The sequence below is a fragment of the Lemur catta genome, chromosome 11, assembly GCF_020740605.2.
Source record: "Lemur catta isolate mLemCat1 chromosome 11, mLemCat1.pri, whole genome shotgun sequence".
NCBI classification, from domain to species: Eukaryota; Metazoa; Chordata; class Mammalia; order Primates; family Lemuridae; genus Lemur; species Lemur catta.
Genome location: NC_059138.1, coordinates 88,760 through 116,324, shown reverse-complemented (window position 1 = coordinate 116,324; position 27,565 = coordinate 88,760). Strand labels below are relative to the sequence as shown.

General features: G+C 52.9%; 1 protein-coding gene across 8 annotated transcripts in view; it reads right to left on the bottom strand.

Annotated features, from left to right (window-relative positions):
* The window catches only part of VIPR2 (vasoactive intestinal peptide receptor 2), a 50,621-nt gene extending 27,916 nt beyond the window's left edge, over positions 1-22,705 (bottom strand). For 7 of the 8 annotated variants that reach the window (XM_045564475.1, XM_045564478.1, XM_045564473.1 and 4 more), the window contains exons 1-4: positions 22,597-22,674; positions 20,523-20,622; positions 6,414-6,521; positions 2,814-2,911 (exon numbers count right to left, since the gene is read on the bottom strand). In XM_045564475.1, coding sequence (XP_045420431.1) covers positions 2,814-2,911; positions 6,414-6,521; positions 20,523-20,622; positions 22,597-22,653 — 363 coding nt within the window. In that variant the 5' untranslated portion in view covers positions 22,654-22,674. Of the gene's footprint in view, positions 1-2,813; positions 2,912-6,413; positions 6,522-20,522; positions 20,623-22,596 lie in introns of all 8 variants that reach the window. The other variant, XM_045564472.1, reaches the window with a different exon arrangement.
* Between the last annotated feature and the right edge of the window lie 4,860 nt (positions 22,706-27,565).

Genomic DNA, 27,565 nt, shown 5'->3' with positions numbered 1-27,565 from the left:
GTGAGGCCCTCGGGGGTCTCTGCACCCGTTCTCCTTCCTGGGGACCCCCCCCCACTGGATTCCCTCACACACGCGGCCAAGCCTGTGGCTCTGGCAGAGGCTGATTTTTTACCTTGAATTTAATTAATTTTGAACCCAGTGAGGACTGCACACACCACCAGGAAACCCAATGAGAAACATAAATCTGGCGGGAAAGTAAGATGCTGGTGAGACGAGGTGTGAGCCCCAGCAGGGGTGCCAGGTGCCCTTTGCTCGCGGCCTGAGGACCTGGGCTTGGGCAGCACACGCCTGCCCAGCGGCCGCCCAGGACCTGTCCCGGCACTTGGGGCGTCCGGAGCGCCACGCGGTACCTGCCAGCGTTTCGTCTTTGACGATCCCTGAAACAGCCAAGTGTTCAGAGCATTCGAAGGGCAGACGCTGCAATCAGGAAGGAAAATTACTCCTTTTGGTTTGGTGCCATCATTTTGTTTGCTTTCTCAAGTAAAAATATTTTGACTTTCTAATGCGTTAGCAGGGAGTACGCGTTTATGATCCTTGTAGAATCTCTGAAATGTTTAATTAAGAAGAAAAACAGTTCTTCAGACAAGAGAGAAAAGCCTCAGGGCATCTGGGAGTCTGCGCTTCGAGCAGGCGGGATTCAGTTCCCAGCCTTCCCCGGGGACCAAACAGCGTCCGTGGGAAAGGGGCTGTGAGGGTGGTGCCGGGCTGCTGCGCTGGCACTGGGCTCTCGCCACCTGCTGACCCAGGTCACTCGCGATGGCCGAGGACAGGCTCACTGGTGGAATGAACGGCTGAGAGAACACTGGCCGTGGGGCTGCACACGTGGCCCTGCACTTGCAGGGGCCCAGGACGCCACGTGCCACGCTGCCTCCTGAGTACGGCCCACTGCAGACACAGGCAGGACTCACAGGAGGGTCCCTTGCGTGGCACCTGTGGTTCTGCTGGGACTTCGGACTCCCCCAGGCCACAGGAGGCCCCGAGACTCCACAGCCCCCCAAACGGTCTGACTGTGGCCAAGCAGCCCAGCTTGGGGGCCCCCAGAGTGACAGGAGGGATGTGACAAGGTCACTTGAACACACTGAAGACACCACGGTCCCCTCCCCACCCCTGTGCAGAGGGAGGCACCGTCCCGCCCTGGTCAGAGTTGAGGCTGCTCAGGGCAGGGCCCGGCTCCTCCTCCCGTGGGCACCCCCTGGCTGGCGACTGGGGTCTTGCTCTGAACGCCGGCAGGATGGTCCCGCCTGCCCAGCAGCCCCGCTCCGCCCCAACCCCAACCCTAAGCCCCCCTAGAACTCGGGTGCTAATCAGACCCGGCTCCCTGAGGGACCTGGGTGGGGTCACCAGGGACTAGGGGCAGTGGGTGGCACCACCCCGTCTTCCCGACGCACTGGAGGGAAGGGGTGGCGCTGCCAAAGCCACCTGTGCTGCCGCCACAGGGGACGCAGGTGACACTCGCGCTGGGACCAGCTGGGCCCCATTTGTGGGACCAATAAAAATACACAAAGGAAAGAGGACAGAACACCCAGGACGGAGCGCCATTCCCACAGACAGGACACCCTCGGAGACCCTCTGGGTAACCGGACAGGGGGACGGACGGAATCCCCAAACGAGCAGGTCAGTGCTGGGGAGGAGGCAGGAAGTCTGTGGACACGCGAGCCTCCGCGGCGCCCACGGCCCTGCCGCGGCTGTCACCACCACGACGTTTCCCCGCAGTCTCACGGCTGCTGTCCCCGTCCTTCCCTGGTCTGGCCGACAGCGTGGCCGACGGTGTGGCCCAGTCTGAAGAAGCGCAGACACACCCCGGGCTGCGCCAGGTGCCGTGAGACCCCCCCCCCCCCCCCCCCCGTGCGCTCCGTCCCCGACGGCACCGCCCCCGTCCCAGCCTGCGCGGCCGCCGTCGCCTCTTCTCCCCGCAGCCGAGCCGGGTCCAGCCCGCGAAGGCCCAGTCGCCGCCACGCTCCTCCCCGGCTCCGGCTGCGGGTGCGGACGTGCCTTGTCACCCGCTGGGTCCCCTGAGCACGGCCGCGGGCGGGTGTCCGGAAGGACCCGCATGCGTCTCTGCGCGGGAAGGGCCGACGCCGTCCCTGCCCCGTGGGTTGCGCCCCGTCCTTGTGCCCTCGGCCCGCGCAGGGAGCGCCGTGTCCGACCCGGGTCTGGGAGGCGCGCGGCGCACAGCGCGGCCCGGGCTGCGGGACGGGCTCCGGCGATGACCCGAACCGCGGGGACGACGTGGGGGGAGTGTTCGGGGAAACCCGCCTGCTGGGCTGCGACAGCCGCACAGACAGACCGGAGCAGGTGACGCCCAGGGCAGCACCCCGCTTGCTCAAAGACCACGGTCCTGCGGGAAGGCTCACCCCAAGCGGGACACCGCCAGATCCGAGAAAACTGCCACCAAGTCAGGAGGGCCCGGGCTCCGCCACCATCTCTGACTGGATAGGTCCCCTAATGTGGGTCGCACAGGGCCGAGGAAACGGCGGGGGCTCCCCGGGGGCCCAGACCGTGGCAAGATCTGAAACGCGACGAGGAGACGCAGCGGCAGAGCCTGTCGCTCAGGACGCACTGGGGACGCTCACTTCACCCTCGGGTGTCTCCGCACCACCCCCAGGACACGCTGACGGCAGGTGAGAAACCTGCCCTTCCCTGCCCGGAACCATGGAACAAACCGTAGCTGGAAAGGTAATTCCAAACGCCGGGCGGAGCCAGAGGCAGCGCCTGCTTAGGGGCGGGGCCTGACGGCCGTGCGGGGCGGGGCCTGATGGCCGGGAGGGGCGGGACGGGGCGGGCGCAGCACACCTGCGCTCAGGAAGACGCACCTTGCTCTCGTCCTCCGGGTCGCTGTAGCCACAGGCGTCCACGAAGTCTGGAAACATGGCTGACCATCCATCACTGGTGCAGTTTTTGCTTATGTTTCCTGCAAAGCGAAGTTCAGACACGTTATCTGCTCGTCTGTGGCCTCAGCAGCCGAGATCTAGCCGCGCTCGGCCTGTGCCACCAAAACGCTCCCTCACGCAGGGCCAGCTACGGCAATCCCTGCTCGCCACCTGCTCCGGGCAACCTGGCCTGTGACCCGCCTCTCGGGCTGGTGGGGCCCAAGAAACGGAGTGAACGTGCTGTCCCCAGGCAACACGAATAGCGTCGTAACCGTAGCTACTGCAGCTGTGCACGTGTTATTTGGAAGCAGGATAAACTTTCAACAGATTCTTCTGTTCTGTCACTAAGAAATGTTTATGGCCAAGCCAGGTCACCTGCAGTGCTGGCCCCACCCTGCCCGGCCCCACCAGCTCTCGCCACCCAGCCAGCACAGGCAGGCGACACCGGGGTCACCGGGGTTGGAAGACTAAGATTTAAGTATCATAAACTCAAGGCAACTGTGATCTTACAAGTCCATCGTTTGCGCCTAAATAACCTAAAATTGTGTGGTCACCTCAGAAATGCACTGTCCTCTCATTTACAAAGGGTGTGGCCTCAGCAGATGACCACAGAAGACAGCAAGTGACAAGTCTCTACAGGCTGGTGTCAGAGCAGTGAGGATGACTCAAGGGCACAAACCACGGGGCCAGGTAGCCAAGCAACGAGATGTACCCAGTGCAGGACCCTCCAGCACAGCCCGCCAGGCCCTCCCCCGCCACCACCTGCACATGGCGCTGCCCAGTGGGCGCCTGGACTCTGCAGCCAGAGCAGGTCCGAGAGAGACGGGGGGAGGGCAGAGAGAGATGGGGGCAAAGAGATGGGGCAGAGAGAGACTTGGGGGGCAGAGAGAGATGGGGGCAGAGAGAGACTGGGGGGCACAGAGAGAGACTGGAGGGACAGAGAGAGATGGGGGAACAGAGATCGGGGACACAGAGAGAGACCAGGGTGCCACAGTGAGAGACCGGGGGGACAGAGAGAGATGGGGGGACAGAGATCGAGGGGACAGAGAGAGACCAGGGTGCCACAGTGAGAGACCGGGGGGACAGAGAGAGATGGGGGGACAGAGATCGAGGGGACAGAGACCAGGGTGCCACAGTGAGAGACTGGGGGGACAGAGAGAGATGGGGGGACAGAGATCAGGGGGACAGAGAGAGACCAGGGTGCCACAGCTCAAGGAGCTGGACGCCTGGACGCCTGCACTGAGCAGCCCCCCATTGGGAACCTCTGGACCTGGCTCTGTGGGTGCCCCGTCCCTGTAGGTGACAATGTGTGTACCCAGCTTGGGTCTGGGCCAGCCCAACCTACTGCAAGCAGTTCACGCTCCCTGTGCTCCGTGTTCCATGCGGGGCCCTCCGCACACTGTGTGTGGTGCTCCTACGATCCCTACGTCACGTGTCTCTAGGGGACTTGCACAGGGTGCTGGGAGGCAGGCCGGTGGGGCAGGGCTGGGCCCACGCTGCTCTCTCCCCGACACTTGGCAATCTCCGGGGTTTCCGTTCCTCAGAGCAGACACTCCAAGGGCCGTTCAGCCTGCACATCCCCCAGCTGGGGCCCCTCAAGTCCCTTCTCAAGACTTTCGCTCTCAGAGCTGCCCCAGGTACATGTGCTCCAAGGTGCTGGGTGACTTCCTCCAGCCTGAACGTGACACTCTGTGCCAAGCCGGCAGGCGGGCACGCAGCAGCAATGACAAGCAGAAGGCATGTCAGTGCTGCCACCCAGGAGTCAAGCAGGAGCACAAACAGGTGCTGCTCGTGGGGTGCCCAGCAGAGGCAGCCGATGTCGCTGCCTGTCCCCTGGGCTCCCGCCCCTCTGCGCTTCACCCCACTCTGAGAAGACAGAGGGGCTGGGGGGTGGGGGGGTGGCAAATGGCAGAGAACCTGATCCCACAGCTTTCCTGCACCCTAGAGGGAGCGCCCAGCCTAGGTGACGAGAGGAGATGTACCTGGGTCCCAGCGCTGCGTGGCAGGCGGCAGGGCCTGGAGAGGAGCTGCCCGCCACGTCTGGACACCCGGGCCCCAGGGTCTGCCCTGGCACGGGGACAGCGGGCCACCAGCATGCTGGCTGCCGTGACGATATGCCACGAGCAGGGGGCAAGCAGAGGCCGCCTTCCTAGCCTGACGGTGGAGAGCCCCCAAACCTCCCACCTACTGGGGAAATGGGAAATCAAAAGAGAAAAGAACTTTTCATTAAAACTCAGACCTCTTTCATGAGCATCTGGGTTCCTGGGCTGAAATCATTCCGAGTGCGTCCATGGCGCGGCTTTCCTGAGAGCACACGGTGAGAAACAGCTACCGCGCACCTGCCTGTGACACACCTAGAGGTTCAAGCCCACCGGCATTTCCCTGCAACCCCTGTTCATCCCGCTGGGTTCCACCTGAGCCCTCGGCACGTGTCAGGCACCATCACACGCCCCACCGCCCGACTGGGCCCCGGCTCCCTGCTTGGCCCACGTTCCTCTAAGTATCTGCAAGAGGCGCTTGTTTAATACCCTAGAAGCCACTCCCTGTGGACGTTCCATGCCAGCCGTCTGTCAACAGTGTGTGTCCGTCCCGTAGCTCAGTGTTTTGTGATCAGTTAACAAAGGAGAAGCATGTTTTGGATGATCTAGCTGTGACCAGCCAGACTCGGGGGAATTCAGCCAATCTCCTCACAATAGCAAGGCAGCGTCATTACCCTGCTTTGGAAAAAAATGTCAAGCATTTAGCCCCAAACAGCATCTCCCAGTGAGGGTGGGTGATGACTCAGAGCATGGCCAGAGGCTGGCTGACCGGGGCACCCAGGTGCCCACCCGGCCTCTGGCTGGCAGGACGGGCGGCCAGGCCTTGGAGCCCTGGCATCACCGGCTGCTGTGAGTACGCTGGAACCTTCAGCTCCCAACCACTGACTAGGAAAAGCCGGGGTCTGCACAGCTCATCTGGGGTCTCCAGGACGTGTTTACAGCCCAAGCCATTCAGCAGAAACACTACTGACTGGACCAGCCAGTCCTTAAAGTCCAGATTCTCTAGAGTAATTTGGTTTCTATGCCAGCTGAGCTCAGCCTTCAGACTGGACAACACAGTGAGAAAGTCACCTGGCAAGTCCTACAGATGCAATGACACCTCTTTTCTGAGTCTCCTTTTCCTCTGTCCCAATCTGTGCTCCAACACTCTGTTTTAAAGCATTTAAACACTGTTAGTTCTCCAAGTTTTTACCCTTTAACATATGTCCAAGAAAAAAGCAAGTTCTCCCTAGTACTCCAAAATATTATGCTTTTGTCTTCTATCCTCCAGTTTTCCAGATAGATTTTTTCACACTATGAAAACTTGAAACAGTCACCGGAACAAAGAAAACCCTCCTCTCGGATGGAGCCGGGAGACGCCGGTCGGCAGCACCTGAGCGGCGAGCGAGGCCGGGACGCAGGGGTCCTGCGCAGGGAGAAACACGCCTGCGTGCTGCGGCCTGTGGAAAACCCGACCCACAGACGCGAGCGCCCAGGAGGGGCCAGAAACCGGCGCACACGGTACCTGCTTTGCTGTAGAAATTGCTGAACACCTTCGGGCAGGGCACGGTCACCGTCTCCCCCACGTCAGCCGGCCGCCAGCACGTGAGGTTGTCCCAGACGCCGCCGCAGGCTGGAAGGACAGAGGCGCGGTGAGTCCGGCGTGGGCCACGCGCCAGTGCGCGAGGCAGCGAGGCCACTGAAGCCTCACAAACCGAAAACCCATTAATTAGATAATTATCTTGTAAAATATTTTTCTGTGAAACAAACTCGCACCAGCAATATAACTGAGAATAGAGTCAGCTGGTGGGTTCATTTCAATTAGCTTTGGAGAAATAACCATATTGTAGTAGAAAGTATTTGAGTAACATAAGGTGCACGGTGTGGCTTTTTGAATTTTAAGGGAATCAATGCTTGTTTCTTGCCAGTCCACACCCTGGTGAGATAAAACAGGTGCATGGATATCAGTGCAAGTCTTGGAGACTCAGGGCCCAGGGGAGGGCCCCGGCTGGGGTGGGGGTGGGGGGGACGCTTGTGGTTCTAGGCAATCTGACTTCAACCACAATTGTAAACTGAAATATTTGACAAGATACAGTTGGTTTTTAGCTGTCAAGGTGCCTTATTAGTAATGAAATCTTAGGTTACCTTCATGGAGGCATTAAACAGCTTAATTTGCGCCATGTATACCTTAAAACATTTCCAGACCTCTTTGGTCTTAATAACCACCTGGTGGGGGAAGTCATACAAACCTTGCATCAGTCGTCTCCCAGATGAAAAGCACTCGGGCTCAGATTGTTTAAAGGCTTCGCAACCTCGCGTGGTGCTAGAATCCATGTTTAAGCCCAGGAGTTTTGCTGGTATAAGCAAAATGGACTTACAGTGTAAGTCCAAGCTACTTATACTATATTCTGTGATGTCTAAAATTTTATCTTTTATTTAAACTTCAATATTGTAGAAACAACGTGCTTGCTAGGTAAAAACTACCAACAATGGCTTGGCTCTCAGACCTGCACAATGACTCACAAATACATTAGTGGAGAATAGACGTTTCTGGTTTGAACACAGGAGTGTTTTACTCTCAAAAATACAGATGCGGGCCGGGCGCGGTGGCTCACGCCTGTAATCCTAGCACTCTGGGAGGCCGAGGCGGGCGGATTGTTTGAACTCAGGAGTTTGAGACCAGCCTGAGCAAGAGCGAGACCCTGTCTCTACTAAAAATAGAAAAGAAATTATACGGACAGCTAAAAATATATATATATATATATATATATACACACACACACACACACACACATATATATATATATATATATATACACACATATATATATATAGAAAAAATTAACCGGGCATGGTGGCACATGCCTGTAGTCCCAGCTCCTTGGGAGGCTGAGGCAGGAGGATTGCTCGAGCCCAGGAGTTTGAGGTTGCTGTGAGCTAAGCTGATGCCACGGCACTCTAGCCCGTGCAACAGAGTGAGACTGTATCTCAAAAAAAAAAAAAAAAATACAGATGCCTCTCTGAAAAGTTTTGCAGATGAAAATACTTTCTAAACATTTTTAATAAAAACGAAAATACATTCATTATAAAGTGGAATTACATACTGATGTTCAAACGAGGACATAAATTCATGCTATATTAATGCTCCTTCATATTGAAAGAAAATGTTGAATTTCTTTAAAAATGTTCAAAACAAGTGGTCAAATATAAATGGATCACTAGAAATTGCAGACCTGTGCTTGGGGCTCACCAGGTGCTCACCACGTGGGCAGCATCGCGTGGATCTCAGACTGCCGAGCGCCAAGCCCCTAACTGGACATCTCTGGCCCCGGCGTGGGACAGAGACGCCAGCCGGGGCTCCCGGGAGAGCGGGCTCGGGGCGGGGACGGAGGGTGTCCGGGCCGGCACCTCCCACACAGCAGGTGCTGACAGCTCCTCCGCTTATGGTGAAGGTTCGACTCTTCACCACGAGATGACAGACTTGCTTTACTGATCATTACTATAGAGTGATATTATCATATTATTTTAAAAGGATATGTTAATGTGTAGTATAAATTATAGTAACCACATATCATACAATAATACTAATAACTGCTCTTCAAGCCTTAACAGAGATACTAAAGTCACACGGCACCGAGCCGCGCTCACATCACAGTAGGGGTGACTGGAGGATCTGGGGCGCAACCCGTCGCCCTGTGCGTCCGCGGGGGTCGCGGGAGCCGTCCCTGCGTCCGTTCCTGTCGCGCGCGCGGGCACAGGCCCCGAGGCCGCGACCATGTGGTGCGCAGACTCGAGGGGTTTCGCGACACGGCTCGGGGGACCCCGGCGCGCACGCGTGCGGCGCGGGAAGGCCGCGAGGAACGAAGAAGTTCCTCCCTCCTGCTCCTCTACCGCCCGAAAACGACAACCAGGGACCTGAAAGGGCAGCCCCGAGAGATGCCCGCAGGGCGCTGCAGACAGGGCAGCCTCGCGCAGGGAGGGCGGGCGCCGCCTCCGCATCGGACCGTCCAGGCCGAGGCCCGCACTGACCCGCAGCCTCCGCCCCTGCGGGGCCTCCGGACTCGGCCGACTGCGGGCGGAGGGGACGGGCAGTGCGGCCCTGGCCGTGGGGACCGTCCTGCGCGGCTCTGCCTGTGGCTCGGTGCCTGGTTACCGGTAGTTGGATAGAAAACTAAGCCACAGAAAGATGAGGAAATTCTTATCCCAGGAAGAGCCTAAAGTTACAAAGAAAGAAAACGTTGATTTTCACAGGCTCAACTGTGACCCAGCAGTGGTGACCTGCCGCTGTCGGCGGGAGGGGACGTGTGCGCAGGTGCTGACAATGGCACGAGAGGGACGTCTTTACCCACAGCAGGATTTAATGGAGGTGAATTGGAAAAAGAAAAGAAATAGCGGATAAGCATGTCGCCTGCAAACAAGCACAGAGAAGCGCCCAGAAGGTGGCTGGGCGGCTGGCGGCAGAGGCCACGGGGTGGGGTGGGCCAGGGGCGGCTGGGGCTGCCACTGTCCCTGAGGCCGGCAGTGCCACCGGCTGGAGTCTGAGAGGTAAGTGTGTCGCAGTGTTGACGATAGATCCCTTTAAAATGTTGAGTTCACATTTTCAGAAAACACTGTGCAGGTCAAAGCAAAATACTGGTCACAATATCCCGCGGGTGCCACGGACGCGGCGCCGTGACTGGCGGGAGTGCGACGTCGGGGACAGGCCCGTCGGGAGGGCGGTGGGCAGCGCGGAGCTGGTGACGGGGAGGGTCCGCGCACGGGCGGCGAGTGGGGGGGACGAGGCGGCCGGGCCCGGCTGGGAGCCCCGGAGAGTCGAGGTCCGAAAGGGGCAAAATGCTCCTGTCAGCACACTCTGAGAGGTTACCTGGTGAAATTCAGTGGCCACTCCTAATTACTATAATAAAAACCTTAGATCAAACAGTAAAATAGTGACACTCCCTTAACAGAGAATAGTTAAAAATAGCACGTGTTATCAGAAGCATTTAAACACTGTGTACAACGGAAACCAGGAGCCGGGCTGGGTTGTTGTTGTTCAATAATGTATCTGAAGTTCTAGCTAAAACAGTAAAATGGGGTAAGAGGGATACGATGGTATAAAGGAGAGAAAAAAACCCAAAACTGCACTTTCCAGCGTGGCAACCACCGGCCTCTGTGGCTGTTTAAATTAAAACTAAAATTGCTCAAATAAACTCTTAAAAAAAAAAAAAAAAAAAAGATGTGCCTCAGTTTACCTTTTTACCAGTTTGGTGTCAGAAGTGGCATCTGTGAGTAAACAGGTGTGGGAACCTGCGGGGCCCACTGTGCTCACTGCTTTCTCGGGGCATCTGATGGCCGCAGGGAAGTCCCGATTCGATTTTGAGCTCCACAGTCTCCACCCCAAGCTCCCCAACTTTGAGAAATTTTTACTCTGGAGGTCAGACGGGGTCTGGACCAGTCCAACATGGGGCTGGGTGCTCAACAGGAACTGGACTGGGCCCAGCTGGAGGCCACAGGTCACTAATATTTTAGGATAGAGTGTCAGGGACTCCTCCGTCGGGGGCTCTGGCTACTTAGCTGTTCAGAAATAACAGACCCAGGACCTGTGGAGAAATGGGTGCACCTCAGGAAGGTAACCTGGAGTTACGGCGGCAGCAATGGGATATTTTATTCTGGATGAACTTATTCCTCTGTGGGCACATTTGGAAAAAGGGACCGAGCACCTAAGAAACAATGACACCCATTTTCGGCTGGTGTGCAGACTGACCATAGACAGAATGACTCAAAGAAAACAGCCTCTCTGAAGGAATCTTCTCTACAGTGTGCTATTAAACACGGTTCTGAATCTGCCACTCTCTTTGGTCCCTGCCTTTTCCACACGAACATTCTCAAGACCAACTTCCTTTAAACACTAATCCTGGAATGAGCCCGGACTGTCCCCAGCAACTAAATTCACATCTTGGCCTTGAACACGCCTTGGAGCTATTATAAAGGCAACTGCCTGAGGCTGAAGAGGAAAAAGAACAAATGGAAATTGACCGTTTGTCCCCTCAGTCACCCAGACAGTGCATCATCTCAGCAGGACTGAGTCCCGGCAACAGGCGGACACGCCCCAACACCCTCCCAGAGCAGACACTGCACCCTTTCCCTCGCCTCAGAGATCTCCAAAGCTTTAAAATGCAGGTTTCAGGGAAATGACTCATCAGAGGGGGAAAAAAGAGGAATGTTTTAGAAATGAACTGGCAAATGAAAAATCTTAACAGTCCTTTCTACAAATACGGATAAAAGGCTTTGGCAATCTGAACAGGCCCCTCTGACTGCCAAGCACACAGCTGGATCCAGCCAGGAGTCTGCGTTACTGTCTTTGGCACACGCTGCAGTCTCAGAACAGAACCACGGCCCTCCGGGTCGCTCCGTGTGGTTCCACACGCCTACACAGGAATGGTGTCTGCATGTCATGTTACTCCACCTCTGGGTGCTGGCATTAGAAATAACACCTAAAGCGCTCCATTCTGTTGGCCTAAATGAAATTAAGTGCTGATATAAATTATTTTCTCAGAAAAGAACTTACTCAAATGGTTTTCAGGTTCACATGAACTGAGTAATCTTTAATAAATATGGATAATGATTTAGTAAAAATGTATATTTTACCTAGCTGTGATTTGTCAAATAAGCTCATGTCATCTGTTACAAAATTTGTCAATAAGAAAAATAACCTGATATGACATATAGTTTTTTTTAATGTTATGTCTACCTGAAAACAGTTTACAAAATCTTTTTGAAAACTTGAAACTTTGAAATTACACCAAGTTACATTAAATGGTAGATATTCTTTAAATATCAAGACCACGCATAAATAAGACAAACTACTAAAGCATTAATTCCTGAACAGAAGTTTAAGCTTGAGTATTTTGGGCTTCTTCTTACAGAGGAACCAGAAATACTTAGATCTGCAGGTGAGCACACCTGTGCTGCAGGGAAGCACATGCTGCTAAAAACTGTGATGCCAGATACCTCCTACTTTTCACTAGATCCTAAGGTTTCCAAGAATTAAGAATGTTCATTAATGCATGTAATTAAAACTACTAGAAATAATAAGGATGAAAGGAAACAACTACATAAAAATGTAGAGAAAATGGGATGTGTTTTAATAAGGAAAAGTATACAAGGTGTCTTTTCATTAAGGAAAAAAAGAGCATAATTTTACCTTAAACCAAGATGACTGATTGTTCCAGGAGAAAAAAGAAAACATGTATGACAAACTCAACAGATATAGAAAGTTGTAAAAGACCTGGGTAAAAGGAATTTCATGTGTGCTCAAACTGCTGAGATTAAAATGATTTTATTTATAAGGTAGTTTAAAAAATAAGCTTAATAATGATGTAAAGTCAGAATTTGGTTTTCTCTCTATTAAGGGGACAAAGTTTTCTTGCAGTATTGGTCTACTCTTAGTTACCAAAGGCTTTTTTAAAAACTTTTAAAGTAGCTGGCCTAGAAAACAATGATTTTTTTCTTTTATCAGGATAATTTTTTATTCTTAATGTTGCCTTTTATTAGGTTTTTGATTATTTAAGTAAAGTGCATCTTTTCAATATAAAAAAACTGAGTTTTTTTACAATTATGTAACTTTCTGTATTTCCCTCTAAAACTTTTGTCACGTTAGTATTGTTTCACAGTGACCTGTGATCTTATTTAATCAAACCTTTTACATTTTGATGGCTTCCCAAAATCAAACTGTAAATTAAGTCTTTTTGACTTCTAGTTAATTCGGAGTTTCCAGAAGTGTCTCTGGGATATCCCAAAAGATTTTATTTTCATTCCCTGTAAAAAGAGAGATGTTCAACTAATTCAGCTTATTGGACATGTTGAACTGCGTAAGCAGCATTGTCAGATACAGATCCTTAGGTTACATTTACACGAACATACATTATTAAATGTTTCAAAAATAATACGAAATTTCAAAAAATCTGACATGAACTAATATAGTATTATCAGTCATAATTCTAATTATTATATTAAAATGTTGGATGTTACCAAAACAACCAAATTTCCTTATCAGCCGCTTGATACAAAATTGCAAGAGATTCATGAGGAAGACAAGTGCAGGGGTCTGATGACTTCAGGGTCCTGCTGTTGGACGGGGTAAGAATTTCTAGAACTCTACTAGAAAACTGACGGTTTCGTAAAACTGCCAACGCAGTATCAAACAAAACAAAAATTAATTACACAGGACTGAGTTAACTGATAAGAATAATTATAATTTTTATGACTTTTTGTTTGAAACATTGCTGGTTCTTCAATGTCTTCTTTTTTCAGATTTAAGGAACTCTTTTCCTCTAAGCCGTCTGCTACACACGGCGATTTGATAGAATGCACTTTTGTGAATAAAAATGGAACATTTGTACTTTTCTTGCCACCCGATCGCTCTGGGATTTGGAAACTTATTATTTCTATTTCCATGGCGATATGGGTATTTGCGTAGGCTCAGTAAGAATCTATTCTCCTTGCGACAGGACACCAGTGGGCCAGGCTTGGACTTGGCTTCTCAGCCTGAGATGTTTTTAAAGGTCTAATCTAAGATTCCTCATTACTAGATAGTTTTTTCTTTTTTTTAAGAAAAACTAAGGTTGACTGATACAAAGTCAATAAATCCCCCTGGCTGTTAACAAATCACCTACTAAAATATCATATATTAAAATATACATAAAATTACTATCCTTGTTAAACTTATATAAATAATCAGGTCAAGTTTAATGAAACTAGACTTATTTTACAAAAAAGAAACTAATCTTACTGTAATTGTTTTGCTAAAAATGGCAGTGACTGGCCGGGCGCGGTGGCTCATGCCTGTAATCCTAGCACTCTGGGAGGCCGAGGCGAGAGGATTGTTTGAGGTCAGGAATTCAAGACCAGCCTGAGCAAGAGCGAGACCCCGTCTCTACTAAAAAAAAAATAGAAAGAAATTAGCTGGACAACTAAAAATATATACAAAAAATTAACTGGGCGTGGTGGCGCATGCCTGTAGTCCCAGCTACTCGGGAGGCTGAGGCAGGAGGATTGCTTCAGCCCAGGAGTCTGAGGTTGCTGTGAGCGAGGCTGATGCCACAGCACTCTAGCCTAGGCAACAGAGTGAGACTGTCTCAAAAAAAAAAAAAAATGGCAGTGATTATTAAAAAGGTTGTATTTTAATAGAAAATTACAGTGTACTCATTGTCAAAGCCAGTCCTGCTCATTCCCCTGGAGGTTTTGCTCTCTGCCTGGTAGCAGGACCTTGAAATGTCCTAGTTTCTCTAAAACTAAAGCTGCCCCTTCCCTGAGCCCTGCAAACGCAACGTGGATGACATGAAACTTGAGAATAATCGCTACGGAGCCCACATATTGACAAACTCCATGCCTGCTGCTCCACAGGGCCCTGGAGTCACCAGAACACGCCGTGACAAACCCAGGACATTCAAACGCCACACCAGGAAACCCATCAGGTGGCCCCTGCGTCCTCCTCCCACCATCCAAGGCCGCTTCCAACACAAATCCAGACATCTTCACACTAGCTGCCCTCTGGACTGGGCGCTGAGATCATAATTTCCTCCAAGTGTTAACCTCTGTTTTTCTTCTGTTTTCATAAAACAATACCTTGAATTCCCTTCCAGCAATATAGTCTGAAATGAACAACTCAGCCTGGATAGTACTTCCAAATGTAAGGTCTTGATATAAGGAGGTGCTTGTGCTCTTAGTCATAAAAAATGTGGTTTCTATGTTAATAAATTAGAAATTGTTTTTTTCCATGTTTTACTTTAAATCAAAATCTAGAAATAAATTAGGGATTGGTGCCCCAAATTTAAAGGCTCTTAAACAAACACAAGTCTCTCATCAGACAGGCGCTGCCTCCTTCGTTTGGTGGACTCTGGGCTCTGGGATTTCTGCTCCAGGGCCTGGTTCGATCCCTGCCCGTGACTCTGCTCTGGTCACTGCACTTACCTCCCCAGCGCGCTGTGTCCTCTCAAGGCCCCAGATGGTTTCTGGCAGCCAGTCCCATGTTGCATGACTGCCATCGGGACTGCACAACTTGGGAACTCAGTAACTCGACTGCCCGAGCCCAGGATGGCGATGGGAGTTGGAATAGTGATGACCTCGTGACCTGATGTCCCAATGCCAGTGCCCACGAGTTGGCGTCTGCATGCCACTTCCCTCCAGTGATGACGCCAGCGTGGTGACAGACAGTGACGCTGTGCTGTTTAGCCACATTCCCAGCCTGCTGCAAGTGTGACCAGACGGGGACTCGTTGAACCCAATCGAAATGGAGCCCAGGCCCGAGATCCCTGGGCAGACACTGCCAGTGGGGCCTCACGCGTGACCTCAGCCCTGCTTGATTTGCAGACATCAACGAACCTGAGTTACTTCTTGAAAATGCCTGTATTAGTGTAAAACAGAACTTAAACTCAGCCGACCGTAAGCCAACACACTTATAATTATATAGCTAGGGACTGTGCAACGGGATAGACCCAATGAGGCAACTGTCTGACTGTCACCGAACTTTGTTTGCTTTACTTCTGTTTCTGTCCTACAAAAGCCTCCCAGTGCGTTCCCTGCGGAGCCCCGGAAACATCCTGGTTTGGAACTGCAGATCCACGAATCATTGTGTGGTCAAATAAACTCCTTAAAAATTTTTTCCTGTGCCTCAGTTTACCTTTTTAAACAGGCTGAACATGCAAAACATTAAAACAAACATGCAAAATGGTTAGACAAAATCTCAGCTAACGGATGTTGTGATGTTCAAAGGAATTTCCCCCAACTCTGAAGCAGACGTTACGGAGCAGGACAGCCCTCTCCTAAAACACACCTCCATCTCTTAATGCACTAAAAGTGGTTTTGGAAAAGGAACAGTCGACCAGGCGTCCAGAGACCTGGGTTCTGCCACCAACTTGGATGAGAATCTTGGAAAATTCTCTCACATTTCGGGCTTCAGCTTCCTCACCTCGATAGAGTGATGGAGGACTAACTCCCAGCATTAGGGCTGGAGACACCCCCAAAAGCTGACTAATCCCAAAAGAGTCTAGAGCTACCACCCCTGTAGCGAGTGCTCCCTCTCACGCATGGCCCTGTCGGCCTGTGCCAGCTCACTCGCTAACACGGCCCGAGGTGCCTCGGCCCAAGGCCTTCCCTCCCCTGATGGCCGGTGGGGCTCGAGAGGTCTGGGCTCCTCCGGTCACCCCACCAGACAGGAAGGGCCCCTCTGTGCGAGCCGTGCCGCTGAGAGGCCAGGGCACCAAACCTGACCTCTGACCTCAGGGACGGACGACCTATGTGGAGAGGGGACAACGTGCATGCTTACAGTACAAGGGTGTGCTCGCCGTACGACAGACACAACACAGTCGAGACATGAAGGGGCACAAAGGCAGCTGGACAGGGAGCTCTTCCCAGCCGCGGAGCTGGCGGCTGGGCCGGGCGGTGGCTGGGAGGACGGGCGGCGGGGGCGGCCTTCTGGGCACGAGACTGAGGACAGGACGGGCAGAGGGAGCCTGCGCGGGGAGAGGCCGCATCCGGGCCGCCAGCACAGATTGAGCCTGGCCTCAGGGAGGAGGAGGAGAAGCAGCTAACGTGACCCGACCAGCAGCGGCTCCGTCGCATGAGCTGACAGAGTCACCGCGAGTGACAGTGCCGTCCTTCCAAACGGGAGCAGCAGTCAGCACCTCCGCCAGGTGTGCCTGCTTCCCCTGCTGGGAACTAACTTCCTAATTCCTTTCACGATTCTAAGTATCAAAATTTTATTCAGGGTGGAATTTATTTCAGTGAGATTTACTTCCTGTAAAAAGTAAATTTAAAGGCATTGACTTTCAGAATATACAAACCAATAAACAGTTATTGATTATTTAAATATGCAAGACTAGGAACTGATTATGGGAGTTTAACACATTAACTGCCATGGAGTTGTATTTAACTCACCCCTGTTTGAGCCCCCAGCCCCAAGAAGCGTGTGTAAATCACACGTCTCTTTACCTCGGGAGCCGCAAGGCGTGCAGGCGACTCACGCTGTAGCACGCGTGTCCCGTGGCGGGCGGCCAAACCCTGCAGCTGGTTCTTGAAAAGCTTACTTGTTGATGATCTTACTGTTATGAATACAATTAATATTGACAATTTAGTTGTATATAACTCACAGAAAACAATAAAAAATAACAAATTTTTCATTAAATTAGAAAGGATCGTTTTGTTTTCAAAGTTTTTATTCTATTTTAGTAATAAAACTGTGTGGCCCCAAGGAAAAATTTTTTTCTAGTGTAGCAGTCAATGTGTTAAATTTTAGAAGAAATCTAGTTGAAAAAAATCTGAAAGGAAAAAAAAAAGACCCAGCTGTTTACCTCATCTGCCCAAATCGTGTTTGGACCAGAGCGCAGGCCTGCTGACGTCAGAGAAAGGAAAGGCCGGCCCGGCCCCACATGAGGCTCGGCCAGTGTACCCCGTCCACACTGGCAGCAGAGGGCCCGACCTGCGCCGTGCGCCCCACCGGGGGCTCCACATGGCCAGGGCAGACCACGGTGGCAAGGCAGGGGGTCTGTTCACGCCAGTCCCACTGGGACCCCTGCAGAGATCGGCACCAGCACTGCCACAGGCCTCGCTCTGTGACACACACGCAGGGAGACAACGGCACAGCACAAGCCTGGGACCAGCACACTGTGGACACATGACACACGCACCAGGGCTTGGGAACACTCCCCGAGGGACGTTTCCCCTCACGACACTGTCACCTTTCCTCCGTGACAAAGAGGTGCAAGAAGGAAAAGGCTCGATGACGATGAGCTGTGATTAACTATATTCCACGTGACACAACCATCACAGAAATGAGAAAGTGGCTTAAAAGGATGTTCCTTGGTCATATGAGAAGGCCATTCCAACCTCGCGATCAGCAGCTTGAAGTCAACCCTCAAACACTACTGAAATATTTCATTTCCCACGAACAAAAGTCACAAGAGCATTGTTCTAGCAGCAAAATAAAAGTGAGATGCAGGCTAGAGCAGACGTGTACGGTAGCTTCCACGTGCACGAAGAAAAGCGGGGAGGATGCACCTGTGTGTGTCCTCGAGTACACGCGTCCACACGGACCCCCAGGGACGGCCCAGGGAGGGCTGGAGCAGAAACATTTCTTACTGTGTGTCTCACTAAACAGAGGTTTTCTGGGTGCACATATCTTAATTTCTAATGCGAGAATTTTCATGACTTTGTTCATCAAAAGTGTTTAAAATATCTTTTTAGATGTCAAGTACCGTGTAAGACTTGAGAGATACAATGGGAAACAAGATGCCATCTGTCTCCTCAAGGACAACACAGCAGGACCAAGAAAATGCACGGCAAGCTGTGACCACGAAGCTGCAGCGAGCCCTGGGACGTCGGGGGAGGGCGTTCCCCTCCCAGCTGTGCAGGGTGACGCTGTCTCCTCTCGGGAAGAGGCAGCTTACGCTCCTGCCTGCCTCTCCCAGGACGGCTGTGTGCAGACAGCCTTGAAGGCAGAGATGTGGCTCCCCTGGGCTGACCCTGGTAACTGAGATACCATCTCTCTCTGAACAAAGGCTGGCAGGTTTTGACATTGGGGGTTTCCTAAGCTTGGACTCCTCAGCTGTGACACAAATGCACCATGTCAGTGTCCCGGGGGACTGGGGAGCAGGGGGCCTGCTGGGCTGTGACCGGCAAGTCTTTCATCTCTGGCCCAACACCTGGTGTCTCCCGAAGTCTGTGGAACTGTGGCGGGCTGCCCTGTCAGCCTGCAAGTGGGAACCACCTTAAACCACTCAGCTCCTGACACACAGATGGAATCAGCCCAGCATCCTTTGTTTAAAACACATCAAAGAAAAGGAAGTGTTTTAGTCTAGCACCCTGCCTGGCCTGACCCTAAGCTGACAGCCCCACTACCCCCATGCCAGCTGAGTGTCCCACGGCAGCCACCTCTGCTCCTCTGCCTACGGTGACAGCCCCTCCAGACCTGGGCTGAAACAACGTAAAGCCTCGAAGGTCCCCATCAACCTGTGCACAGGCAGGGGCCCGGCCACCTGCGGCTGCACAGGACGGGCTGGACTTCAGGCTCGGTGGCCTCAGAGTGCTCAGGTGCATACTGGCAAGATTAGGTTTAGCTTAGCTGTGAATCAGTGTTAAGTCACAACGCTCTCAATACCTCCTGAGCTTACAAAGTGAAGCCTCTGTAAGAGTTTTGAATTGAAATTGGTTTCTGTCTGGATCTGTTATGTGTTTTACTTTATTTTTTTTTAGATTCATCACGTAATAAAGAAGTTGTCCATGTCAGACTTATACAAATTACCTCAACTGAATTAAAAACCAGTTTTTTTTTTTCTCATTTCTGGCGCTCTTTCACACCCATTTCTTGATCCTGTGGAACTTGACAGTGGCCACGACAGACCCTCAGAGTCTCATCTCCCCTCTGGTTTTCTGGCAAACGGGCCGCAATGCCCTTCGGACCCGCTGGTCCCATCCAGTTAGATGCCTCCGCTTGGCCCTGGCAGCGGGCAGACCCTGGCTTACGTCACCTGTGGTATCCTCATTCTGGTAACTCACTACTATTTATATCCCTGGCATTTGAGCCGTGCATATTTCAAAGGGAAGAAAAAACACAGGTTGTCTCTGCACAGAGAGAGTGGCCAGGGCTTGGCCCTCCCAAAGGGCAGCGGGCTCCGTGCCCAGCACTTCCTGCAGGTCAAAACGGTGAAATGGGTCAGATACAGACATTTTTCCTGTACAGGAATTGTTGAAAGTAAGAGCCTTCGATACAAGAAGGTGTCCAAGAAGAGATCAGTGACGTGTTTCCTCGTGGCACCCACCGAGGGGAGGTCTCAAGCCCCTGTCTGAACGCGCCCTGCTCTCTCTGCTCAAGGTGGTGCGAGGCCCGCCTCGCTGATGCAGCTCCCATTCTGTCTGTCGGGCTGGTCTGGAACAGAGCCCACAACCTGAGGCCCTCTGCAGGACCAGACTGTCCTACCACAGCCTTACTTTAACGCTGGTTTCCTTCTTGAAGAGGATAAAATCGAGACAAAGAGCACGGAAAGCTGCAGGACGAGGCTTTTGTGCTGGGCACAGACTGGGAGCCATCCGGCCCCGCGTCTGTGAACGGGCTGTGAACTCGCCTGGGTGGAGCTCCAGCCGCCCCAGCCGGCCTCCTGCCCACCCGCAGAGAACCCCCGGCGTGTCCAGAGCACCCATGACAGGTCTGTCTCCAGCCACACACAAGTCCCACTTTCCCGTTTGCTTCCTGTTAAGTTTCAACTGGCCTTCACTGGACAAAATCATCTGTGATGTAACTAAGAATTTAAAATGCACAAATTCAGATAGCTGCTTATTCCCTGGAAAACGGGAGCTGCTTCTGCAAAGCAAAACAAAGCCATGGAATTATTTGAGTAACTGTTGCTGTTATGCCAAACCGTGGACACTGGTTTGAAGGATTTGTTAAGGATTAAGGTTTTCTTTTAAAAGGTTTATGTGAAGATCCCACCGAGACAACACTACATGAGTTTTGCCAGCAGTTCATTAACAAACAGAGGAAAGTGACCCTTTTAAGGGAGACATGCTGGTGACCCAGAGCACCAGGTACTGGAGTGAGGTGTGAGGCTCCGCCCCAGCCTGTAGTCCCCAAGTGTGGCCATGCGCACCACACCCGCCTTACCTCTGTGCTTTTCCGCTTGAGACCTCAGGAGTTCTGCACATTTTGCTTCCTCCTCTTGTATTTCCAGATGAAATCGGCATTCTGGGTGAATGCTATTCACCTGTTCAAGGTTAAAAGAAATGGAAACAACTAAAAATTCCACAATAAGAGGAAAATAAGGCAAAAGTTCTGAAAAACAACCATCCAAACTGGAATTCATTTAAAAGCAATTACCTTCATTTTTTCTGGCATAGTTATTTAAAAAAAACTGCAGTATTTAGTTTGTAAAGGTATTGTAAAACAAATATGAAACTTGATGGAATATTCTTTCTAAGCAGGAAATAAACTAATAATACACTGTATGTTGTTAGTACAGGCAATAGAGCTCTCTAACCCAATAATCTCTCAATACTCAAGAGTCTTCCCTTTCATAGCCCCTGATTTGACTAAAGTAAATACATGTTTCCCTCAAGACCATTCTCAGCAAGTGCACACTCCACGCAGGCTCCGCCGGAGGTGCCGCTGCAGAGACAACAGAACAACCTTATTTTTACACCTTCAGCACACGTTCGAGGTTTAACTCTATGAACACAGACAAAATCGTACTCATTCTGACTTTATAATTTGCTGTGAAAGAGCTTTCCAGAAAAGCTGAGAGGGTAAGTAGGAGGCAGAGGTGACAGTGACATCCCCGCGGCTCCAGACGGGACCGTCAGAGGAACCCCAGATGCTGCCTGAGTAGTATCAACAATTAATATGGTCTGTCAACGCAGCAAGTGACAGAACGACGTGTTTCAGCCTAGCAGACGAAGGTCCAGCATCCCCTTCCTCGTCTCCGCCCCCCACTACCCACTTTGTGCAGGAGCTGCCGGGGAGGTCTCGGGCTCCCCCGTCCCTTAATCTCTTTCCTTCCGTCTGCCCGGACTCCGACCAGGCGGTGACCGAAGCCTCCCACTCAGGCATCCACGGCCGCCTGCGCGGAGTCATCCTACCGCTGAAATAAGTCAATCAGAATTTCAACCAGGAATAAACGCCCTCGCAGCGTTACGGGAAGCAGCTTCATCCCGGACACTTCTGCCGCAGTCGCCTCCGCTTCGGAAGGACCCGCGTCCGCCCCTTTCCCGCTCCCCACTGGACAGCGCCAAGGCAGACACCTGCTCTGGCACTCTGTGTCACATGTGAACAGTCGGTGGCTGCAACTTCAGAACTAGGGACATTACCTGTTAAGGTACCAAAGGCACTACAGTAGCTAAGACTCCAGCAGTGCAGCGCAATGACTTGCTTCAGGGCATTTCAGAGAGTAAAGGCGCATTAACCCAAACAGCCTCCCGCGGACCCGGAGCTCGGCAACCGCGAGGGGCTCGTGCCCTCCCGAACGCGAAGCCCCGCAGCTGTCCCGGAACCGCCGCTTCGGCTTCGAGCCGGGCCCGGGGTCGGCGAGCCCCGCCGCGGCCACGCGCCGCCAGATGTGCGCGCTCGCCGCGCTCCTCGCGGTCCACGGGAGAGAGAGGGCAGCAGGGGACGAGGCTCGAGTTTATTTTTTTTAAGTTTTCACATAAAGGGAATAATTGTCGAGAACTACATACTGTATCAATGCACTAATTTAACAAACTTCAGCTTATCGTTTCCTCGGTGCTCTTTAAAAACAGAGTATTTCAAAGGGAAACTTCCTTTAGCCACGCCACGGCCCTCCGACAAGCACTAAAACGGATACAAAGCGGGCGAGTCCGCGGCGGCGGGGAAGCGTCTAGTGACAAGGCGAACTCCGACGTCCCCCTCAAGTGGAAGCCCGCGCGGGTCCCCGGTTCGCGCGCCGGGGCCGCTCAGCGCTTGGGCTCGGGCAGCAACTGTGCCCCGGCGGCGCGGCCGGGACGGCAGGAAGGGGGCAGCGAGCGCATCCGCCCGCCCCCGAGTCCGGGGCCCCGCGGGGTCGGGAGATCGCGGCTCCGCGCTCCGAGGTCCGGCGCGCCGAGCCCCCCGCGCGCGGGCTGGGAGGCGGGCGAGGCTCGCCCGGAGCTGCGCGCCCTTCTGGGAAGGGGATGCGGAGCGGGCGGCGGGCGGAGCGGGCGCAGCGGCGGGGGTCGCGCGCACTCACCGGGGCGAGCAGCCAGCAGGTCAGCAGCGCGGGCGGCAGCAGCGCGCGCGCCCTCATGTCGGGCTCGGCGCGCCGGGGGCCCAGCGCCCGCCGCCTCCGTCCCCGGCGCCCGCGGCGACTCCCGGCTCCGCACCCGGGCTCCGGCGGTCCGAGCGCCGCGCGGGGAGCAGCGGCCGCCTCTGCGCCCCGGCGCCCGCGAGCGCGCCCGCCTTCCGGTCCGGCCGCCCCGCCCCGCGCCCCTGTCCCCGCCCCGCGCCGCTGTCCCCTCCTTCCCCGCGCCCCCTCCGCTCCCTGTATCCCCGTCCCCGCCCTGCGCGCCTCTCCTCGGTCCCCGTGACCCCGCCCCTACCTCCCCGAGGTCCCCCGCCTCCCCTGTGTCCCCCGCGCCCCCCACTCCCGCCTCCCCTCGGTCCCCGCAACCCCGCGCCACCTCCCCCTTCTGTGCCCGAGGGGCGGGTGAGGGGTGCGCACGCGGGGCCGAGGGCGCTCGGTCCGCGCCCACTCCGGGGGGGTGGGACCCCGGGCAGGGCGCCCCGCGCCGGCTGCGGTTCCCACGCGCTGCGCCGCGTCTGCGGCGACCTGAGTCGGCCCCGCGAGGCCGCAACTTAAAGGCGCCCGAGAAAGCGGCGAGAAACCCGTGCGGGTGGGCGGGCGTCCTCCGCGGCCGGTGGGGTTGGGTTGGGCAACTGAAGATCAGGAAGAACATTAGAGCGCGTTCTGGTGGGACCCGCACAGCCTCACGAGAGGCAATCGGGGGGACTGGAAACACCGGGCCGGTGCACGCGGGTCGCAGCCCAGCGCGGGTCTTGGGCCGCGTCCGCACGACGGGGAACTTCGTTCTCTCCCCAAACTCGCAGCCCCGGGCGGGCGGGCGCGAGGCGGCGGCGGGGCCCGCCGCACGCACGCGGGAGCAGCGCCGCCTCCGGAGGCTTCGGCTGCGTGGTCACGTCCTGCAGCCCGCGCCCCCGACGTCCCGAGGGGCCGGCCTGGCGCAAGAGCCGGTTGTTACCCAGCAAATGGAAAAGCACTAGGAACGAGAAATAAAACGGGTAATTTTTGGTCGCTGTAAGTTTTCTTTTGGAAGTAATTTCGGACGCACACAAGTTGGAAGAATGAGGACCGTACAAAAAGCCTCCTTACCCTCTCTGTAGATTTGGCCGTCAACGTTTACCTCGTTGGGTTTATCATTTGCGTCCTCACCATCATCTCACCCTGTACCTGTCAATATCTGTCTGTCATCATCTACCCATCTGTCACCTGTCATCTACGCATCGGCCATCTATCCTCTATTATCTGCCATCTACCTATCAGCCATTGCCTGTCATCTACCTACCTGTTACTTATTATCTGTCATCTACCCATCTATCATCTACCTGTCACCTGTTATCTATCCTCTATCTATTGTCATCTACCCGTCATCTGCCCATCTGTCACCATCTGTCCGTGTCAGTGGGAAACAGTGTTAGAGAACAAGATCTGCACTTAGCTATGCAGCCTCAGGTCTGGAAGCTTATTGTTTCTGTTTATGAATTTCATAAACATACCTTTTATGTACTGTCCCACCCTGGGCACACTTGTAAATGGGAATGATGATAGCTGCCTCCCCACCTTAGAGGGTCTCTGAGAATCAAGGTAATTAACACACACATAAATATGTGTTTAAAAATCACTGCACTGGGTGCAGTGGGGGTCAAGTGGCAGGTGAAACACAGGCCCCTTCCCTGGCGGAGTTCAGGGTCCTGGGTGGGTGCTGGACGTGGGGTAACTGCAGTGGGCACGAGGTAAGGCACAGGAGAGGCAGGAGGGTGCGCTCTTCCTGGAGGGCCTTGGAGGTGTGGAGGTCTGAATACGACTGGATACCAGACTTCTGTAAAAATTTACCTTCCCCACCCCCCAGCAGAAAGCCTGTTTGGAGAACTTTGTCAGTTTTAGTTTGTCTTCCCATGCGCCCCTGTCATGGTCCCACAGGCGTGGGGCATGCATGTGTCGCGTGTGCACAGTGTGCACAGTGAAACCCTGAGGGTGTGGGAGACCTGGGGGCCTGGAGAGGGGAGAGGAGGCCCTGGGCCACGGGGGCTGCAGGGCTTGGGGTCGGGGGGCAGGCACAGAAGGTTCTGGACCTTCAGAGAGAAGATGTGCTGCCTTTCCAAATGGCTTGTTTTTTAGGGAGAAGAGAAGAAAATAAACAACTTTAGGAACTATTTTTAACTGCATATTAAGCAGAAATAAGAATCTAATTGAGGAGTAAATTGGTGACTGGGACTAAATTTAACCATTTGCTTGGAAATGAATAGGAGAGAATAATTAATTGCTCAAGTGGCCCTTTAAACACTTAATAATGTTCTCCTGGGAGTAATTAAAGCATCACGTGGACTGAGGGACTTCCCAAGCCTAATTGTCCTCCGGCACCAACTCCCTTTTCACACAGACCAGAGCTTTTAAAATATCAAGAACTTTTGTCCTTGCTTTTCATTAGAATATTGCTGCATTTTCTTTGCTCTTTAGTCTTTTTTCCTATTCTCTAACCTGTTTCATTAGGTCTCTCCCTGACTCCAAGGGCACTTTGGGAAGGGGTAACTGGGCAGAGCAGGGTAAGGGAGGACGGGGTCTCACAGTCACTGCCGCAGCACAGTGAAAGTGTTCCTGCCACCAGCCACCAGGTAACACTTTACCAGGATGTGACGCTAACAGGGGCCAATTCCAGCCCCTTCTCTGGCCAGCACCCTCCTCTCCAGGAGCCTGGACTTCTCCCTCCTTTAACCGTGTGCAGCCGAGGCCCTGGCCTTGTCATCTCACTCTCAGGACACGATCTCGTTTGTAAAATGAACTAGCTGATGGGCTGGCAGATTATTCTGATGACCTTAAACACCCTGAAAGGAAAAATAAACATATTTTAAAATTAGCCTTAGCTGCATTTTCATATTCATTTGGAGTCGTTAAATGAACAAAATAAACGTACATAGTAAGAGGCTTTTTACCTAACGTGCTGTCAACATTGGGACGAAGCCCTTATAGTTTCTCGTCTGTGCATGTTTAGAAGACAAACGTGAGGCACGTTTTTACACCCAGAATCAAAGCAAGCGCCTCTCTCACCCTGTGCGCTCTGACCCACCACACCCCGGAGGTCAGTTCTAATCTGGAAGCAGAAGTATCACAGTGACAACTCACTCATCAAGACGACCTTTCCAGGAAAGTCACTATCTAGAAAATGTCAAGACCAGGAAAACCTGTAAGTGCCTTTGGGCTGCACAGCCAGGTAAGTCTCCTGATTGACTTTAAACACAGCGATATGGAGCTGATTAGATTATCTGGTGGCCCAGGGCAAAGCAGTTTAGAAACTTGGAGTCAAGTTCACTGACAACCACAATGAAAGGGGTAGACATTAAACTTAAAAAAAAAGAGACACAGAAACTAAAAAATAATGCCCTGGGGGTCTCATGGCACAGCAACCTCTGTGTGCAGTTAGAAAGCCACGTGATTATACCCCAGTGCCTCAGGGAGGGACCCCACAGGCTGCAGAAGCTGGGGCTGAATCAGCCACGAAAAGGGGGCAGAAAACGGAGTTCTCAGGGTAAATCTGTCAACATCAGAATTTTGCTGTGACTTTACTTTCAATTCAGCTTGATTTTGTCATAAGCTGATTTTGTACACTAAAATGTGAAGAGTTCTAATCTGGGTCTTTAAATCTTTTTTAGATTATATTTCTCTATATTTGCTAAAGTTTCCAAACTACTACTTCATAAATAAAAGTTACTTTTGAAGTTGTTAATGGAACAATGCATACCTGTGAAATACATTTTCTTTCAGTTTAACTTTTTCCTATAATTTCTGCTTATGTAAAGTGTAATAAATATCCAACATTCGTTCAGCACATACGGTGCCGAGTGCTGAGCCAGGTGCCAGGAGACAGGAATTACTAGAGGCTCCGCTGCCTGCCAGGAGCTGACACCTCGGGGATTAGCAGAGGCTTTTAGGGAAAGACATGCAGGCTCTGTTAGGGCTCCCCAGAGAGATGGAACCAACAGGACACAGATGTAGATACAGATGTGAATATGGATATAGATGTAAATATAGATGTAGATACGGATGTAGATGTAGGTATGGATATAGATGCAGATGTAGATGTGATATGGATATAGATGTAGACACAGATATAGATGTAGACGTAGATGTGGATGTAGATGTAGATGTGGATGTAGAAGTAGATGTGGATGTAGATGTCGATATAGTATACATATAGGTAGACATACGTATACATAGATTAGATATAGATATATGACAGGGGACTTATTAGGGGCTCACACAGTTGTGAAGGCTGAGAGGTCCCACGATATGCTGTCTGCACAATGGGGACCCAGGGGACCTGGCGGTGTAGTTCAGCCGAGTCCGAGGCCTGGGGCCTGGGGGGAGCTGGTGGTGTGACTCTTCTTGCCAGGCTGAAGGCCTGAGAGCCTGGAGGCTGCTGGTGCAAGTCCCCAAGTTCTGGAGCCCAAAAGCTGGAGGACCAGGTATTCTGACATCCAAGGGCAGAGCAGAAGGGTGTCCTGGTCCCGAGGAGACAGAGTATTCTCTCCTCCCCTGCTGTTCTTTCCCCTGCAGGCCCAGCTGGGTGGACAGTGCCTGCCCCTCCTGAGGGGAGATCCAGAACATTTCGGAACACAGGGGCACCGCCGCTCCACCTCCTGATGCAACACTGTCTCATGCTCCAAACCACAGCTGTGTTAGCACACGGGCTGCTAGGGACCCGCACAGGGTGAGGGCACTCACGTGCGGACCCCATGCTTCGTGCCCGTGGGCCCCGGTGTGACTCGCAACGTCCCCCTGCTCCCCAGTCCATCTTCACATGATGACAAGATAGAAAACCTGAATGTCCCACGGGTCACGCAGTTGACTAGCAGGAGTTTACCTGGCACCCGGTGCCTGCAAGGTGCCTCGCTTGGCACTTGAGGAAAAGCGGCCGTGAGGATGA